The 17,566-nt window shown below is 40.4% G+C and overlaps 2 protein-coding genes across 4 annotated transcripts; both read left to right on the top strand.

The window, feature by feature from the left end:
* Positions 1-955: 955 nt before the first annotated feature.
* On the top strand, positions 956-9,004 carry tradd (tnfrsf1a-associated via death domain). 3 transcript variants are annotated; one of them, XM_068316464.1, is made up of 6 exons: positions 956-1,010; positions 3,829-3,985; positions 4,065-4,345; positions 5,049-5,196; positions 6,430-6,718; positions 8,881-9,004. In XM_068316464.1, the coding sequence occupies exons 2-6, from the start codon at positions 3,832-3,834 to the stop codon at positions 9,002-9,004; spliced, it is 996 nt and encodes a 331-aa protein (XP_068172565.1). In that variant the 5' UTR covers positions 956-1,010; positions 3,829-3,831. The 3 variants fall into 3 exon arrangements, with proteins under 3 accessions (XP_068172565.1, XP_068172692.1, XP_068172615.1); XM_068316514.1 differs by lacking the exon at positions 956-1,010 and adding an exon at positions 1,080-1,106; XM_068316591.1 differs by lacking the exon at positions 8,881-9,004 and having other exon boundaries at positions 6,430-7,979.
* Positions 9,005-9,101: 97 nt separating this feature from the next.
* gnao1b (guanine nucleotide binding protein (G protein), alpha activating activity polypeptide O, b) lies at positions 9,102-17,489 on the top strand. The gene is made up of 8 exons (XM_068316407.1): positions 9,102-9,232; positions 9,372-9,414; positions 14,454-14,595; positions 14,883-15,043; positions 15,124-15,252; positions 15,347-15,476; positions 15,566-15,719; positions 15,817-17,489. Exons 1-8 carry the CDS (start codon positions 9,115-9,117, stop codon positions 16,002-16,004), a joined length of 1,065 nt encoding a protein of 354 aa, XP_068172508.1. The 5' UTR covers positions 9,102-9,114; the 3' UTR covers positions 16,005-17,489.
* The last annotated feature ends 77 nt before the right edge of the window (positions 17,490-17,566 follow it).

Raw genomic sequence — 17,566 nt, 5'->3', positions numbered from 1 at the left:
AAGGATTTTATCATGTTCATTTCATGAATATTACAATTGTCTTTGCAGCCCTCAGCATATGATAAGTGAGAATGAATGAGGCAATCCTGTCCCAGACTTTCTTTCTTGCAGATCAGAATAGAGAATGTTAAAGAATCAATTAATATTGACCCTCTTGGTCCAGCTCTCAATGAGTACAGTGTGGTTCACTTGAAGGACATATTTTGTTCATGGCAGAGAAAGCTGTTTGCTTAAATTGTAAGATTACAGTACTGTATTGCGTTATAGTGGAAAAGTGCCTCATGGAAAGGAATTTTACAGGTATTTTTTGTTGGAGCAGGATGTCACAACCATAATTGCATGTACAATACATATAGAATTATGTAATTTGAGCCAGATTTATCAATATTAAAAATTTTCAGCAATTATTTACAGAAATGCATTTTCTAGTATTGTACAACCCAGTCAATGTAAGTTACATGTTTGAATCCTTAAAATTTTTACAATAAAATTAATTTAGCTACTCGTAGAAATGCACTAATGGCGATACTGGGACTGTAAGTCCTAATATTTCATAGTTAATTAGTAATTCATTCAGTTCTATTAAAAAATTGCAAATAATTACTTGCTAGTCACAGGAATAATCACTTTAAACGTCATCTTTAAATTGTTTTGTCAAATTCAACACTCATATTGTAAAAAAAGAAAATAACACTCATGTGCGTACGATTTAGTTTCAGGATTCACATGATAAAAAAAGTTATTGAATAACCTTAGATTGATTGCCTAATCGATTAATTGATCACTTACTATTTTATATTTTCTAGTAATAGAAGTTCCTAAATGTCATTGAAAAAAAAGAAACTTCCTTCCTGCAATGAGTTTTAGCCATGGCGAGCTGTTCTTTCCGACCAATCAGAGCGTGTTTTTGATTTCTGATCAGCCAATGGGAGGCCAGAACTCAATGACTAGGTCAGTGGGTGTGGCTCGACAGTAGGAAGCGTCAACGAACAACATAAGAAAGTTTAGAGGTAAGTTTTGAATCGATTATAACTTGAGATTACGTTCCCGTTAATCGGTAGAATGAGATTTCAGGAACACCAGGGGCTGCGGCGTTTAGTTGTCAGGTAAAAACTCAGCTGTCCTGTCGGTCAAACCCGGGATTCCCGACAGTGTGACTACAGTACGGATCATCCATCGAATACTTGATATCTTTATGCTAACAACACATTTACAAACGTGTAATCCATTAAACAACGATTATTGGCGTCAATTGGTTGATCAAAGTATAAAACCAGTATCAAATCTCGCTAAATATATAATTTGTACCAGTACAGGTAACTAGCTATCTTCACGTGTTCAAACTCTAAATGTTCTGTACCCTTCATCTCACTTCACAACAACAATTCATTCAACAACTTCTTTTGATGCCTCCTACCAGCCTTGTGTCTGTGCACCTTTAGAAAAGGAGTGTGTTAAATTATTAAATTACAGCTTTTACCTGTTTTCCTTTTCACAGTTTTCCTGTTAACTCTAATTTTAAGGGTTTTTTGTTTTTTGTTTAGACTTTATTTTCCTACTTAGTTTCATATTCACTGCAAACTGAATGGATGTTGTCTGATGGTTTTGATGTCAGACAAATCTGAACCAGTGTGAATATACTGAGTGACATAATACATTATGGGATGTCTGTCATGTAATATATGTAAAAGAATGATCAACATTTTATGAAATTAATGATAGATCAAAAAATAATTAAGAGATTTGACTGGCACTGAAATCATGGTGGTAGCTATTACCTCATCACAAAAAAGTGTAATTGCTCACATGTAACAGTGTGTGTGAATAATATTTATTATTATTATTAGTTTATTTAAATATTAGAAAAGCTCTCCAGGAAATACTAAAGGTTGCCTTTTGGCAGCTAAAGCTAAATGCTATATTTTAAGCTCCTGATGATCACTTAATCCTCATACAGCTGCTGAACAAATCTCACAGTGGACTTCCAGAGTACCAGTAGATAGGATAGCGTATAATTACATGCTGGATAAATTGTGTACATGCTGTAGACCCGACAGCCAAGCAAGCCATGTATTATTGGAATATGGGGGCATGTATATAATCCAGCTCAAAGGATGCTCTTTCCAAGAAGAGCGCTCAGCGTGCTGTGCATGGACACAACAAACGCTAAGGGTGATCCAGTGGGCTTCAGCGGTTCATTCAGAATGCAGGAGTTAGGGGCTGACTGGGAGAGGGGAGGCCTGAGATTAAACATGTTTTTATGTAATGAAGGTTTTATAAGGCTGGGATGAAAATGTTCAAGTCAAGTTTGGGCATAGCAACTAGGGGCCACTAGAAGACAAGTGGTTTTAAAGGTCTTGGCGTAACACTTTGACTGAGAGATTAATTTAAACATGATCTTTTTTCCATCAGATGAATGGGGAAAAATTTGCAATAATTTTGTCAAACTAATGGTAGTTCACTACAAGAATTGTGTAACTGACACAAGGTTTTATGAAAACACTCAATTTTTTAGACTGCAGCATTTCAGAAAATCATTAAAAGTTAAACTAAATTTAACAGTCTTGTTAACAGTCTTGTTAAATTTGACCAACAAATTAAATATATTCAACTTACAACAATACAGAATGGCATATGTTCACATTTTAAAATAATATTACACCAAATCGTTGTCTATCATGTATTTTGATGTCAACGATAAACCTCTCAAACATCAACTGCAGCTGAAAGGAAAAGGACATTTATTACTTGAATAGATGAATTCCGTTGACACACAACTGTAAAATATCAAGCACAATCATGAATATATGGCTCTAATCTATTGTTGGTTTTAGTTTTATCTCATGATATCATCATCTCAAATGGTTGCAGTGTTACGTAACAACGACTGAAAAATCCCCAGAGTTAGTTGTGAAAAGAACAAAAAAAGCTGTCTCTAATATTAATGTTGGTTCTACTGATGAATCCCACGAACAGAGTACAGATGGAATTAAAATATAGAGCGGTGATTTGGATTGAACAATTCAATTATTGCTGGATTCATAATACATGTGATTAGAAAAGGATGCAGAGATGTACCCATAATGCTTCAAATACACTCATAAATAGATGTTTTGCTCTTTATAGTTGAATTTGACTGTTTGGATCATGATAGTCTTTAACCTTCACAGCTCTCAACCTAAATTTGAACAGCGTGCACAATCATCTTAACAGAATAAACTTTGTAGGAAGCCTATGGACACCCAATACAAATAAGCACCTTTGTTCGATTGCCTTATATATAATGTTGTGAGTACGAGAATCATGCACAAATAAAGTGGAAATAATTATGACCTGGTCTTTGCATATTGTCAAGCTAGAAATCACTCAGAGATCGATATCTCCTCCGATACCAACGTCATCGTCACTAAAACCTGAACATTTGCAAAATAATTTTCTCATGCGATAGACTTTATCAGAACTTTCTGTGAGCGCTCAGACACCTGAAAGAAGCGATGGGTGTTTTTATTAGTGTGCACAATGCGTTCATTCCCTGTAAATGCTGACTCAGCGCACCCAGGTCCTAGCAAAGGACAGGTTTTCTTATGCTAATCTCCAATTATTCCTCTATCATGAGATTATTATGGCCCATCTGGTAGCTCCATTAGCAGTCACATCTACGTCAAAATGTCATCAACTATTTAAAAATATCTTACGGGGGTAGAATCAGTCATACAAAGGCGATCACATGACCTGTTGCAGCTTTCTTCTAGGACATTATCGTGTCTCCTGATGTTGGTTTGCTCACCACTGAAATTGTGACCCGTGTGTCTCGTTGTGTGTGTTCAGAGGATGGCAGATAAGACTGTGGATTGTGGGCCGTGGACAGGATGTGCTGTCATGTTCCTGCAGTCTCTCTCCCCCGCTGTGAATCTGCTCTCTCTCTACAAAGACCCGCAGGAGGGAAAGTTCATCATTTTCAAAGTCATAAAGCTGACACTCATAGGTGAGCTCTCGATTCAGGCTCTATCGGTGCGAAGAATGCTAATTAAAACCAAAGTCAAACATTTATTCCCCCTGGACAGATTCTGCAGGAGGTCTGGGTGGTTATGAGATACTCAAAGTCCACGACGCTGATCCCTTTCTGGGGGTGGAGGTGAAGTTTGTGGATGTGGGGGTATGTCAGCAGTTCCTTGAAAGCTACAGCTCTGGAGCAGTGCACCAATCCCTCTCTCAGCACTCCTGCCGACTCCTCGCTCTGTCCCAAGAGCTCCGAGTGGAAACCCAGCTGAAGGCCAGCACACACATCCTGGATCTCCACCTGGACAAGCTGGAACTGTGTCTACAACATATTCACCTGTCACAGGTAATGTGGGCGCATGATTTGTGATTTAACTCCATGTTTGTTACAATGACAGTACTCTCTACTACCAACGTGGGTTCTCTCGGTGATGCACCGACAGTAATGGTTGGTAACTGGAGTTGTTATCTCAACATAAATCGGTAAACAGACTCTGTGATGGCTCAGAGCTCTGCTGCATTATATGAGAAAGCCAATCAGAACGCAGCACCTGCTAAAAATGAGTGTGTCACTCCCTGACCTCACTTCCCTGAGCCGCCCCCACACACACTGCTGATACTGAATAATATCGTTATCATCATTGTCATCATCGTCATCATCATCATCATCATCATCGTCATCATCATCATCGTCATCATCATCATCAGCATTTATCCCAAACCAAATCAGTCTCTAAGTTTGTTTGCTTTGCTTTCTTGCTCTTTTTCTTCTTCTTCTTCTTCTTCTTCTTCTTCTTCTTGTCCTTTTTTTTCTTTATCTTCATCTTCTTCTGTTTGACTGGGTATAAACATTTTTTTAACTGAAATACATACTTCAGACACAAAACACTAGAGCTCACAAGTGTCACAACGTCCAGTAGCTTGTGGGTGATGAAACATATTCAGAGCACGTCTACAGACACCAACAAAGTTCAAACTTGAACAATTTTAGGAAGTTTACTACAACAAGGTTGAACACACATAAAATGCTTGTTTTCATCTTGCGTCAGCCGGAGCGCCTCTGTGACGAGGAGATCGATCGTCTGGAGCAGCTGCTGAAGATTCAGGCGCTCCGTCCCGCCGTGCAGTCGCCTGCCAGCACACCAGAGGAATCACAAGTCCCCAGCAACTGCTTCAAGTTCCAGAACAGAGTATTTGGTGAGTCAAAATGACCGTTTCTGCTGGTGTGAGCATGTGTGGTTGTTTGTTTTTCGCCAGGCCCTGCGAGGAGTTGGCCCCACATGGGGTGCACCCTGCCTTTCACCCGTAGCCAGCTGAAAAAGGCTTTTATTTATTTTATATCTAACAAAAGATGCAATTCAATATTTAAATATTTTTTTGCTTGGTTATCACATTAACCTTTAAAAGTTACTGTCAACAAAGTGGAATATTGGGCTCAACGTAGAAAAAAAAACAATTTAAAAAATACATACAATACCTATAACCCGATGTCTTGAGCTGTTTAAACTATTATGATTTAATTTATCCGGACAGTCGACAGTCTATTATTAAATAATTTTATAATATAAATATATTATTTTATAATATTTTATAATATAAATATATATTTTATAAATATAAATGCAATATTTTTGTTTTTGCTCCCATTTTCATTGAGATGAACTTGAAGATGTAAAACATTTTCTACATACACAAAATAACCATGAATCATATTTCAAACCAGATTTTTTTTAAACTCTTTTTCAAAGTATTCAACTTCGCTCAATGTTCTCCTTGAGTTATTCTCCCAGGACTTAAATTCAGTTCTGTGTCAACTGATTGTCTATTCCTACCATTTATAAATTACAGCATTTTTTTGCACTAAAGCTTTTAATTTTCTCCAAAAACCGACAGTGCACCTTATAATCCAGTGTGCCTTATATATGAAAAAAATTAGAATAGGCCATTCATTAAAGGTGTGCCTTATAGTCCAGTGCGCCCAGTACGGAAAATACTGTAATGGTCCGACTATGAGAAGAGATCAGTGCCTACACAAAATGTATTCATATAGCATGAAGTAAACTTTGTTGACTTACTGAACCAGTGAATTGATTGCTTGTTGAGATTTTATAGTGTCTTTGATTTTCTAATTGAGTTAATTTTAGTTTTGATTTCAGTTAATCTCTGCTGACATTCAATTTCCACACGCACATGTACACACACACACACACACACATATGCGTGCGTGTCCTCTCTCCTGTAGCCCTCAGTCTCAAAATAAATGTGGAAAATATCAAAGTCAAACTAATAAATAACATATAATAAATGGATTTGTGTTTCACTGTAAGTTTTTCTGCCAACTATTTGAACATGCATAACTTTATAAACTGCTGCTTATAAAATCACAGTTAACGTCTTTTTTCTTCCATCTTTCATCCTTTGGCCTATCAGAGGATCGAATGCTGACGGCGGCAGACGTTCAGAGCTTTTCCAACGGAGTGGGCCGTCAGTGGAAGAATGTAGGGAGGGTCCTGGGGAAGAGCTGCCGGGCTCTGAAGGGCCCCGCCATAGACAACCTGGCCTACGAGTACGAGAGAGAAGGGCTGTACGAGCAAGCCTATCAGCTGCTCAGCCGCTTCATCCAGGCGGAGGGGAGAGAGGCCAAGCTGGGCCGACTGGTCAAAGCACTGGAGGACTGCAAACTCACCAGTCTGGCTGAAAACATGGTGGATACGCAGCAGTAAGAGTAACTGTGTGTGTGTGTGTGTGTGTGTGTGTGTGTGTGTGTGTGTGTGTGTGTGTGTGTGTGCGTGCGTGTGCGTGTGTAAAACCGAGGGAACTGGTCCGCTCTGTTCACAATCATTCCTGTGTATGTGGTTGTGTGTGTGTGCATGTTTCAGACATTGTGACAATTGATTCTTATCTGATTAGTATTATTGATTGTTGTTTTCATGTAGATGAACTGGCCTGACATCACTGTATAAAAACATATTCTTGACATTTGAGTTTAAGACACTCCTCAAAATGTTTCCATCATATTTCTGTCTTTGTTTCTGCTTCATGAATCCACCTTTAGATAGAACCTGTTGCATCTTGATGCAGTGGAAGGTTATTGATTGATTTTATTATTATTTTTTTTTACGAAATGGGTTCATACAAATTAAATGGTCGTAAAAAAAAAAACACACCATCTTGTTTGTGTTTGATGCATTAGCGTAATTAAAAACTGAAAACATTTTGTCAAAATTCCCTCAGGTATAATTTGGTGTTAATCCTGCCTCCGTTCCATCACTCACACACGTGAACATGTTCATGATTAAAACTGCACTGATTACTGATATTGTGGCTGAAAGCCTGTCACGTTATGGCACTTCAGGGTAGGGAGGTGGTGATTGCAGCTGAGGTGTGTGTGTGTGTGTGTGTGTGTGTGTGTTGGGGTTTTATCTCAGCCTGGCTGTCAAAGAGGAAATTTACTGATGGATCCGGTCTCCTCAGGTTGATCTCTCCAGCTGGTTTTCATTCATGGTCCACTGTAAAAGCACAACCCCCACTTTCTAGTCCAGTAGACTGTCCATCCAGATGTGAAGCATGGATTAGAAGCTTTTATCACACACACACTAACACTATACGGCATGGCCACAACCCCCACATTTCAGGGAAATAGTCGTTTTTTACATAAAATGGAGTTTGCACTGTGCAAAAATGGATTTTACACATACTCTAAGCCTGTATATTGACGTGTTTAATACCCTGCAGTGTAGGACATGTTGTTTTGAAACCAAATTTAGACAATTAAGGGTGATCAAATTAAATAAATGAAAAAACAGTACAGTATATTGTATGTTTAAAAAATATTATTCGGAGTTAATCTGTAGTTTGTTGGTGGCTGAGATTGTAATGCTGATCATCCTCACAAGTGGGAGAGGGATTAATGCATGTATTCAAGTACTGTCCTTGAGTCTCTGTATTTTATACTACTAAGACTTTATAAATAAACATTATAAAGCAAATTTTCAGGGATAAATGCATTTTTTTCTCGTTATTCCATAGCCATCTTTGAAAATGTTTCACCAATTGGACCAGGAATAGTATTAGTATATAAAATCAGAATGTGGTTACATTAACATAATTTAAAATTATGTTCAATTTAACTGAATACATGTACTCATGTATTAAAGAAAAGTTCTGAGGCACATTTATCCAACAGCTATAGATAGATAGATAAATAAACATTATTGATCTCAAAGTGGGAAATGCACAATCACAAAAGACATGGTAATTATGTATTTTTGTTATTATTATTATTATTGTTATTATATAAAAATCCCATGATGAGATTATGAAATTAACTTCAAATTTAATGCAGATTTTAATGGTTCCGTTTTGCATGGTTGTGCTGATGAAAGTTTTGATGAGGGCTTACAAACAAGCTGTTAATGTGCAGTTCTTCCAGCGCCCTGTTTAAAGCCATGTGCATGTTAATCCCCCTTAAACACACGCTTCTTCCAGTTTGTGTCGTTTTCAACTTCCTCTATAATTATTCCGACTAATATTAAGAACCAAAAAGGAACAATTTGCCATTTCACGTCTCTCTCTCACGTTTGAATAATCTTTCATAGGACGTGATTAAAGCTCAGCCGCTCTGACGTAAGCGAGACGGTGTCTCGCGCGTATAGCCCTCCTCTTCCCCTCGCGCGCCCCTCTTGCTTGAGATACGGTTGAAATCGCTCGCGCGCTTGCCGCCCTGTAGAGAGAGAGAGAGAGTGCAGTAGAGAGAGAGAGAGAGAGAGAGTGCAGTAGAGAGAGAGAGAGAGAGAGAGAGAGAGAGTGCAGTAGAGAGAGAGAGAGAGAGCGAGCGCGCGAGGTTCCCCTCCCCGCCTAACAACAACCCCAACCCCGCAGGCTCGAGCGCAGCGACCCCACCCCCATTCCCCTCAGAGAGCGAACGCCGAGGCTCAGACGCCCACCGAGGAAAGAGTGTTCCGGGACTCTGTTCAGCCCTCTTCGGTCAGGCCTAATGCAGTAGCAGCCACCGCGGGAGGAGGAGAGCTCTACCCAGAGACAGCGCACTGATTGAGAGTCGGGAGGGACAGGGCGGACCGGTGAGACGACGGCATTGCTCATTCGCCTGGAAACATGGGATGTACACTGAGCGCCGAGGAGCGCGCCGCTCTGGACCGGAGCAAGGCCATCGAGAAAAACCTGAAAGAGGACGGAATGGTCGCCGCCAAGGACGTCAAATTGCTCCTGCTCGGTAAGAGAAGAGCTTGGGGCGGCTTGGCCTCGGCGTGGCGGGGCTCGGCTTGCGTGTGTCAGGACCGAGTTGGGGCGGAGGTGCTGTCCGCGGTACTGATTTCACTGCCGGCTCTCACTCTGCCTTCCGTTCTTTACAGGCGGCGGGGAGTCCGGTAAAAGCACCATCGTCAAGCAGATGAAGTAAGTGTTTGTATTTTTATTTTTATTTAGCTTATTTTAATCTTTTTTTAATACATTTGGAGAAAAAGGCCCGAGATTGCGCCTCCCCAGTCTGAGCTAAGGCAGGTGGAGCCGCCATGTTTCGAGAGGCCGTAGCCCCGAAGGAGAGCCGGCGAATCGAGCTCCTCCTGCAGACCGACAGAGAGGCTGCGTAGGCCGGGGCGTCCCAGGGCGCTGTTCGCCGCCGAGGTGCTGAAATGTAGTTAAAGGCTTTCCTTGACTACAGGGAGTGTGCGACTGGGAATATGTGGGTGTTGTTCCTATGTGTGCGTGTGTGTGTGTGTGTGTGTGCGCGCGTGCATGTTTGTGTGTGTGCGCGCGTGCATGTTTGTGTGTGTGTGTTGTGTGTGTGTGTGTGTGTGTGTGTGTGTGTGTGTGTGTGTGTGTGTGTGTGTTACATTGAGGTCACCACAGCGCCATTAGTGAATACCTCTGCTTTTAATCTTAATGGCTTTAAGTGCCCGATATCGCCGGGAGTACTTTGCCTATAAAGCGGATTTACGCAGAAATATGGCTCCTAAAACCACATCTAAACATTTCCCCGTCTAAGCTAAATCACTGTTTGATGTTTTAAATCACTGCCTTTGTTTTCTCTAAACCTCTTATTTAACTTTCTAAATGTTAGGCATCGTCCTTTTTTGTAGATATTTTTTTTGTCAAACGCCCCTCTCGGTTGTTGTGGGTGGAGGTGTGAGTCGGTCCCTGCCGCTGTCCTGCTCCGCCATCCTGGCCTGCAGCGCGCTGGCTGCACCCTCCTACTTCCCTCCTCCATCCATCCATCCATCTATCCCTCCATGAATTACTTCCTCTTCTTCACCTCATTACCTTCCCTGTGGTCTCCAGTCAGCCGCTGCTCCTCCTTGAACACAAGACATTGGGTCAAATAGTGTTTTCAAACACTTTCCAGGGTGTGTTATAGCTGAACACACACCGGCTGGATTGCTTAATGCCTCACACTGAGGGTCATAAATGTTGGATACTGGAGGGTAAATTTAGCTTTGTGTTGGGCCGCTTGTCCTCAAGCTGTGCAGATTAATAAAACTGGCGAAGCGTCTCATATTGTTTTATCCAGGCCGGCTGGTTTCACCATAGCAGTAACAGTGACTCTCACCTGTCATATCTATCTATCTATCTATCTATCTATCTATCTATCTATCTATCTATCTATCTATCTATCTATCTATCTATCTATCTATCTATCTATCTATCTATCTATCTATCTATCCATCTATCTATAACTATATACAGTATCTATATATCTGTACACACACACACACACACACACACACACACACACACACACACACACACACACACACACACACACACACACACACACACACACACATAAATATATATATATATATATACAGTATAGTTATATTAGTTATATATATATACAGCATAGTTATATTAGTTATATGTATATATAACTATATATATATAGATGTATATATATATATATAACTCTATATATCTACATATCTATATATATACACACACATATGGTTCTTATCGCAGCATTCACATCTTCTAGCAGATCTTCTGAAGGTACTTGACAACTTAGCTTCGGTATTTGTCGAAGGCTCCAGGTTTCCATTTGGGTCACGATCTTCCTTCTCAGGTCAGCAGCTCTTGTATTGAGGCTGTACCCAATCTCGGATTGTGGGGGGGGGGGGGATGGTGACATAAAATTATATAAAATTGTGTATATATATATATATATATGTGTGTGTGTGTGTGTGTGTGTGTATGTATACACTTATATATATATATGTATACACTATATACACATATATACACACACACATACAGTGTGTATATATATATATATATATATATATATATATATATACACACACACACACACACACACACACACACACACACATACATACATACATACACATATACAGACCCTTTCCAAAAAATTAGAATGTCATGGAAAAGTTATTTAATTTCCATAATTCCATTCAGAAAGTTAAACTTTCATATATTATAGATTCATGGCCCACAATTTAAACAATTTCAGGTATTTATTTGTTTATTTTTACATAATTTTGGCTTCCAACTCATAAAACCCATGAAAACAGGATTTCAAAAAATTTGAATACTGTGAAGAAATCATCAGGGCATGAATGTTTTAAACTGAGTGTCACACACTTATCTACTAAACCCAAAGCACATGCACAGGTTTCCACAGGTGTTATTTAATTGCTTTGGTTCAATTGTCTCAGTTCGGTTCAATATGGGGAAGACTGCAGACATGACTGCTGTCCAGAATTATTGATACCCTCCATAGGATGGGTAAACCTCAAAAGTTCATAGCTAAGGAGGCTGGATGTTCACAGAGTGCTGTGTCCAAGCATATCAATGGAAAGTCTAGTGGAAGGGGAAAATGTGGCAGGAGAAGATGCACTAGCAAAAGAGATGACCATGGGCTTCAGCGGATTCTCAAACAGAGAAGATTCAAGAATCAGAGATCCAGAAAGAGTGGACTGAGGCAGGAGTCACACCTTCACAAACCACCACGTTCAGACGCATCAGGGAGATGTGTCTACAACTGTCGGGTTCCTCGGGTCAAGCCACTTCTAAACCAGAGCCAACATAGGAAGCGGCTCAACTAGGCCAAGGAGAAGAAGGACTGGACTGTTGGCCTGTGGTCCAAGGTCCTCTTTTCCGATGAAAGTAAAGTGAGCCTTTCATTTGGGAATGAAGGTCCAAGGGTTTGGAGGAAGACGGGTGAGGAACAGAACCCAAACTGCTTGAGGTCCAGTGTGAAATAATCACAGTCAGTCATGATTTGGGGTGCAATGTCCAGTGCAGGTGTTGGTAAACTCTGCTTTCTTAAATCCAAGGTCACCGCAACAGTCTACCAGAATGTTTTGGAGGACTTCATGATTCCTTCTGCTGAGGATCTGTATGGAGATGCAGATTTCATCTTCCAGCTGGACCTGGCCCCTGCCCATACTGCCAGAAGCACCAAAACCTGGTTTGACGCTCATGCCACCACAGTGCTTGACTGGCCAGCCAACTCGCAGGACCTAAACCCCATTGAGAATCTATGGGGTATTCTCAAGAGGAAAATGAGGGCCACCAGACCCAACAACAAAGAGCTGAAAGCAAGCATCAAAGAAATCTGGGCTTCCATAACTCCTATGCAATGCCACAGGCTGATTGGCTCAATGCCACATCGCAACAAGGCAGTGATAAAGGCAAAGGGATTCCCAACCAAGTATTGATGACTGATACATGGTTTTGAAAGAACCATATATTGATTGATTTCTTTCTTTCTTTCTTTCTTTCTTTCTTTTCTGCAAAAACTGAGAAAGTATTCTATTCTTCACAGTATTCTAATTTTTTGAAATCGTGTTTTCGTGGGTTTTATGAGTTGGAAGCCAAAATTGTGTAAAAGTAAACAAATAAATACCTGAAATTGTTTAAATTGTGGGCCATGAATCTGTAATATATGAAAGTTTAACTTTCTGAATGGAATTATGGAAATGAAACAACTTTTCCACAAAATTCTAAGTTTTTGGAAAGGGTCTGTGTGTGTGTGTGTGTGTGTGTGTGTGTGTGTGTGTGTGTGTGTGTGTGTGTGTGTGTGTGTGTGTGTGTGTATACGCACACAGACACACACACAGACACACATAGATGTGGGTCATGTGATTTAATCATCCTTTTATCCTTTTAGTTTGTAGAAATGTCTATGGAATCCATCTTTACTCTCGCTTGTTTTCAAACACAGGAAGTATTCACTTAAATTTGGTCAACTAGTACAGTATTAAATATAATACTGTACTTGTTTTTCCTTTTCAATACTTTTGCATTTCAGATGATTTTGACTGTTTGAATAAAGGAAAAACAGCTAATCTAATGGTGGCACCTTACTCTCCAAAAGTTTTCATGTGCAGAACCAAACAATTTATCAGCATTCTACTCCCACAGTTTAACATCAGTGGATAAAACCAGTGGTTGCTGTGGTTAATTTCATTAAATTTAATTCCTGCTTGTGGCTTGTGAGGCCCATTATCAGCCCTACATACATGTACATGATTTGAACATAAATAAATTGTGTTAGGTTTTATTAAATGAAAATGTTTTTGATGCATTTCATACATAAAAAATAGGTCCAATAATTTAAGAGATTAAATTATAGGTTTATTATTTTTATCTGATTGACTAAAAATCAATCAGCATTGACATTAATCAATAAGTAATAATTGTAAGCAAAAATATTACATTTTGGTGGCTTCAGCTTCTTAAATTCTTGAATGTCATACTTTTTTATTGGGAAATGAACATAATATTTATATTTTTGTTATTTGGACAAAAAACATTTTAAAGCTTTGGATATTAAATCATATGAAACACAGATTAATGTTTTTACACCGTCTTTAGAAAAGAAACATTCATAAAATTGATTAAACCTATTTTACAGTGGGTCGCTATGATTTGAATAGAGGTGAAATCAATCAATCAACTTTTATTTATATAGCGCTGAATCATAACAGAAGACATTTCAAAGCGCTTTACAGATAGAAAGCCAACAATGCCCTAAAAAAAAAGCCCGTCTTTCTTTCTTTCTTTTCTTCAAATTGACCACATTGAGGTGAATAGAAACTATTTATGTATCTTTGAGGTTAGCTTCATGAAGTTCTGACAGACTCTGTGCTCATAAGCCCTGGCTGATTGAATTTAATGCCGGTTAGTGCTCTGACTTTGTCCACTTTATTGACCAGCATAAATTATGAATGGCTCAGATATCAAATTACCCACCAATTACCGATTACAGACTGAGAATGTGATCAATTCTCATGCTGTTATATAGCTATTAAAGACACATTTTAAGGCAGAGATCGCTAGAAGCAGCGAGTGAGAACTAGTTTGCTGTCAAGACAAGATGAGTGGTTCGTTATCTAGACCAGCAGGAAAATAATCAATACAGGAATTTTTCTGTTTAGTCCGTGTTGGTTACTAACGTCTGTGTTCACATACAGGATTATCCATGAAGATGGTTTTTCTGGGGATGATGTGAAGCAATACAAACCCGTGGTTTACAGCAACACCATCCAGAGCTTGGCAGCCATCCTCCGAGCCATGGACTCCCTGGGTATCGAGTTTGGAGACAAGGATAGAAAAGTTAGTCTTACATTCACCCTTCAGCTGAAACGTTGACCGATGGCAGGGGAACTGAGATTTATTTAAAAAGTCCTTCAAGCAGCGGGGTTGAAATACGATCCAAAGAGGGAATGATAGGAGATATTTTTCAGTTTGGCTCTTTATATCTGTTTCCTTTAAGTCTTTCACACTGAAATGATGTTAGACTGTTGTTTTTGGAAATATTTGACCCTCAAATTGATTTCTAGGGATTAAAAATCAGGTCAAATGCGACACCTGTAACCTTCTTTTATGATATGTTCCTCCAGGCGGATGCTAAGCTGGTGTGTGACGTGGTCAGTCGTATGGAGGACACAGAGCCCTACTCCGCAGAGCTTCTTACCGCTATGAAGCGTGTATGGGCCGATGCCGGGACTCAGGAGTGTTTCAGTCGTGCTCGGGAGTATCAGCTCAATGACTCTGCTCAATAGTGAGTGGAGGAAGAACAATTTAAGAGCGCTTACATGGAAGAAAAACAAAACTAATCATACTCATCCATCTATCAATCAGCTACCTGGACAGTCTAGACCGGATCGGGGCGGCGGATTACCAGCCCACAGAGCAGGACATCCTGAGAACCCGAGTGAAGACCACCGGTATCGTCGAAACCCATTTCACCTTCAAAAACCTCCACTTCAGGTGGGCAGAGGTGGAGCCGCTGCAGCGTGGCAGATGATGTGTGTGAGTTTGCAGGCATTGATGAAATTTTGTATGAATTGACTTGTTTTTCCAGGCTGTTTGATGTCGGAGGTCAGAGGTCAGAGAGGAAGAAGTGGATCCACTGCTTTGAAGACGTGACCGCCATCATCTTCTGTGTTGCTCTGAGTGGATATGATCAGGTGCTGCATGAAGATGAGACGACTGTAAGTTTGACTTATTTAATTTTATCAGTTCCACATTTAGTGTGAATCTACATCACTGCTAACGGTTTCCGCGTTTTTCCTCCCCGCAGAACCGCATGCATGAGTCGCTCATGCTCTTTGACTCCATCTGTAACAACAAGTTCTTCATCGACACCTCCATCATCCTCTTCCTCAACAAGAAGGATCTGTTTGCTGAGAAGATCAAGAAGTCACCGCTTACCATCTGCTTTCCAGAATACACAGGTGAGCCCTCCTGTTTACATTTTCCGTTTTCACGAGCGACGCGGCAAAGACCTCACCGTCTCTTCTCTCTCTCCCTGCTTCCTCCTCTTCTCTCCAGGTGCTAACACTTACGACGACGCTACTGCATATATACAGGTTCAGTTTGAAAGTAAGAACCGCTCTCCTAATAAAGAGATCTACTGTCACCTGACCTGTGCCACAGACACAGGTAACATCCAGGTAGTGTTTGATGCCGTCACTGACATCATTATTGCAAACAACCTTAGAGGGTGCGGTTTATACTGAAGCCTGAAGCACAGAGGTTGTCGTGGAGAGTATGAGGTGTTAATAATGATAATTTTGATGATACTGAAACACATAAATATGTAATTCTACACGTCCTAAAGGACCCAAAGAGCTGCCGTCAGACACCGCACCGGATTAATGCCATGGTTTTGTTCCCTTCCTCTTCTTTTTGATCTCAGTATCCGAACCCCCCAGTTTAGTCTTCTAGCAGTGTGTTTTACAGGTGAATGTGTCACGATTATCATCAGCCGGTTTAAGGTCAGGAGTGTATTCAGCTTTGGAGAATTTGCCCAGGAAATCAATGCAAGGAGTGTGCAATGTCATTACAAAACCACCGCGTGGAATCCTTTCAATCCCATCTTTCATCTTTTTGTGCAATTTTCAAGACGTTGATTCCCGCCTGTCGAGCTCTGATTGGGTGAGCTGCTGTGTGAACGATGCTGGAGGTGGTGGTGGTGATGTCATTGTGAACGGAGTTGGTTTCATCCTTCACAAGGGACGACACACACAAACACACACACACACACACACACACCCCAGACCCGCAGGCCTGATCAGGCTGCAGGTCCAGTCCCACTCTGGTTTTTCTCTTTTTACTTTAAAATCTAAATAAGAGGATTATTTTATTCAGAGTGGCCACCCATTAGCTTCCTGTAACGAGAGGAAATGCTTATCTAATTATATCTAAATACAAAAAGTCATATTGGTGCCAACCATTTGACGACAAATAGGGGATTTTAGTATCAGAAATCATACTTCATCATCACCATCAGCTCATATTATTTGAGAGATAGAACATTGTATCATCATCGAAAAGATTTATTTATTTGAGCCTCATACTCTACATGCCTCCTCCTAACATCCTGAAATCCCGTGCCACATATTTATTTCCTGACATCAATAACCGAGAGGGGGGGGGGGGGGCACCAATATCTATGATTCTGAGGGTCGGCGGCGACCCTCCACTGGCATCTTGTTCTCTGTGTGGTGCTTTACCTTTTGATGTGAATCTCTGTAGAAATAGAAAAACAGCACAAGGAGAACAATATCATTTGAAGCAGCCTCTATCTGGGCAGCTGGGAAGGGGGGTGTTTTGGGGTGTGTGTGTGGGGGGGTTCCTCTCTACTCCCCCTGATCAGGAAACGGAACTATTAACCCCGTCTGTCGCTTTTCTCTTTTCGGAGAAAAAAAGTACAGCTCTCCATTTTCACCTGTGCACCCTGAATTTCATCTTCCCATACCCGTATACTCTATCACATATCAGCCCCATCATCCTGTCTCCTCACCTTAAAAGCACCGTACTGTATATATATATATGATTATACCAGATTTTTTTTACTGTGAATGTTTTTGTGCTACACCCTATCCTATTTGGTAGTTTATTGGTTGCTCTTCAAGTGGAATGTTTGTGCTGAGCCAATCGAATGTTGTGTTTACATTAAAGCCACACTTTTCCTAACTATTCCTCCGTTTGAGGTCTGAGTTTCATTACAGTCAGCTCCGTCCCACCCCCCCACCTGCCCACTCTCAGCAGACGTTTAAATACACACTGACCTGTTTTA

The sequence above is a fragment of the Antennarius striatus genome, chromosome 1, assembly GCF_040054535.1.
Source record: "Antennarius striatus isolate MH-2024 chromosome 1, ASM4005453v1, whole genome shotgun sequence".
In the NCBI taxonomy this organism is placed as follows: Eukaryota; Metazoa; Chordata; class Actinopteri; order Lophiiformes; family Antennariidae; genus Antennarius; species Antennarius striatus.
This window is presented reverse-complemented; position numbering and strand designations above follow the sequence as displayed.

Excerpts from the sequence above, each read along its gene's own strand:
- tradd (XM_068316464.1), top strand. The coding sequence starts at position 3,832 with ATGGCAGATAAGACTGTGGATTGTGGGCCGTGGACAGGATGTGCTGTC. Across the intron at positions 4,346-5,048 it reads AACATATTCACCTGTCACAG|CCGGAGCGCCTCTGTGACGA; the intron begins GTAATGTGGGCG and ends ATCTTGCGTCAG. Across the intron at positions 6,719-8,880 it reads AACATGGTGGATACGCAGCA|GCTCGAGCGCAGCGACCCCA; the intron begins GTAAGAGTAACT and ends CCAACCCCGCAG.
- gnao1b (XM_068316407.1), top strand. The coding sequence starts at position 9,115 with ATGGGATGTACACTGAGCGCCGAGGAGCGCGCCGCTCTGGACCGGAGC. Across the intron at positions 14,596-14,882 it reads TTGGAGACAAGGATAGAAAA|GCGGATGCTAAGCTGGTGTG; the intron begins GTTAGTCTTACA and ends ATGTTCCTCCAG. Across the intron at positions 15,477-15,565 it reads TGCATGAAGATGAGACGACT|AACCGCATGCATGAGTCGCT; the intron begins GTAAGTTTGACT and ends TCCTCCCCGCAG.